The sequence below is a fragment of the Priapulus caudatus genome, unplaced genomic scaffold, assembly GCF_000485595.1.
Source record: "Priapulus caudatus unplaced genomic scaffold, Priapulus_caudatus-5.0.1 Scaffold2499, whole genome shotgun sequence".
Taxonomy (NCBI): domain Eukaryota; kingdom Metazoa; phylum Priapulida; class Priapulimorpha; order Priapulimorphida; family Priapulidae; genus Priapulus; species Priapulus caudatus.
In genome coordinates, this window is record NW_014579560.1 from 28,403 (window position 1) to 29,908 (window position 1,506).

The 1,506-nt window shown below is 49.9% G+C and overlaps 1 protein-coding gene across 1 annotated transcript in view; it reads left to right on the forward strand.

The window, feature by feature from the left end:
• The window catches only part of LOC106818761 (calsyntenin-1-like), a gene marked incomplete at both ends in the record, with an annotated part of 4,848 nt that extends 3,563 nt beyond the window's left edge, over positions 1 to 1,285 (forward strand). The window contains 1 exon segment of the mRNA XM_014823434.1: positions 1,102 to 1,285. Within this exon segment, the coding sequence (XP_014678920.1) occupies positions 1,102 to 1,285 (184 nt within the window).
• Between the last annotated feature and the right edge of the window lie 221 nt (positions 1,286 to 1,506).

Genomic DNA, 1,506 nt, shown 5'->3' on the forward strand with positions numbered 1-1,506 from the left:
GAGAGAGAGAGAGAGAGAGAGAGAGAGAGGGCGAGAGAGAGAGGGTGTGGGTGAGATGAAGGAGGAAGAGAGGGCGTATCGAGAGAGCAAGGGGGAGGCGTAAAAGAGAGAGAGACAGAGAGAGGAGGAGAGAGGGAGCGAGGGGAAGAGGTGAAGAGAGATGGGGACGTGTCAGTGGATTTCCATTAGTCGTGGCCGCGCACCGTCGCCGGATTTGCTGTCTGACACGTGCAACCAGCGCAGCGTGAGAAATCACACGGGCCGGCGAGACTTAACGCAAAGCGACAAGTGTTACGATTCTACTCGTGTGAGAACATTCACCTTTTGTTCGCGGGAAGTTTGGCGTGTTTTAGCGGCTCGACAGCGTGCTAGTCTGGCGTAACAACAATGCTGCGCAGCGACTAATTAGAATCTGAATGTCATGAATCGATCGCCTAGGCCCTAGGAGGTGATTCGTATCTCACATCGTACGCGGGTTGTAGGGTATGAACACTGTGCGCATCTTGCAGGCGGTGCTGAGGGGGTGACATGCTGTACGTACCCCTTACAGTTGTTAAGAGCATGGCATATATCACCTTGTTTTCCTCTCTTTCACCACAACGTTTAACACACTGTCGTGACTATGCATGTACATCAAGAGTACATATTTATAGAATTACATGCATAATGTACATGATGTACATAATGTATGTTCATACCATGGTTCGCGATCAGGTGCCCCACACTGTCTGCATCATATATATATAATTTTATATATATATAATAGTGGGAGAGCGTTTGGGTGAGTGTGTGAATAATATATAAGAGTGAATGCGAGTGTGTGGTATGGTATATACCTCTCAGGGCTGGTAAGAATGTGAGGGTATGGGGCATATTGTGTGTGCATGAGAGGGCTGCTTTGCATCATGGTCAGATGACATTGACAAATCACTCGTGAATTGGCGTGGACAAATCATGGGTAAATTGGCACTGACAAATCACTGGTCAATCAGTATTGACAGACCGCGGTCCACATAATATTGTGCACAATATATGTTTTGCACCCTTTGTGGTCAATTGTCGTGAGAGAGCTTGACAGATGTTTGTCTCACCTTGTCGCAGGGTCGGCGGAGGTGTGTCACTACAGGGTGACACGACACGGTGAGCTGCCGCTGGAGGTAGAGCTAGTTGACAAGGTGACAGGCGAGGCACGGATCGTCGTCACTAGCGAGTTGAACTGCGAACGACGTCAGCATTACAAGTTCCACTTCACCGCCATCGGCTGCGACGGAACCCATTCGAAGAGGTAAGGTCATGTCTTTATGGTGTGTGCGCGTGTGTGTGCGTGCGCGTGCGTGCGTGCGTGCGTGCGTGTGTGCGTGTGTGTGATTGCGTATGTGTGTGCGCGTGTGTGTCTGCTTGCGTATGTGCGTGCGTGCGTGTGTGTGTTTACGCGTGCGTGTTTTCGCCGGACTGGATATATTCGTGTAGGCATAAAGCGTGTACGCGCGTTAATATTTTTATCGA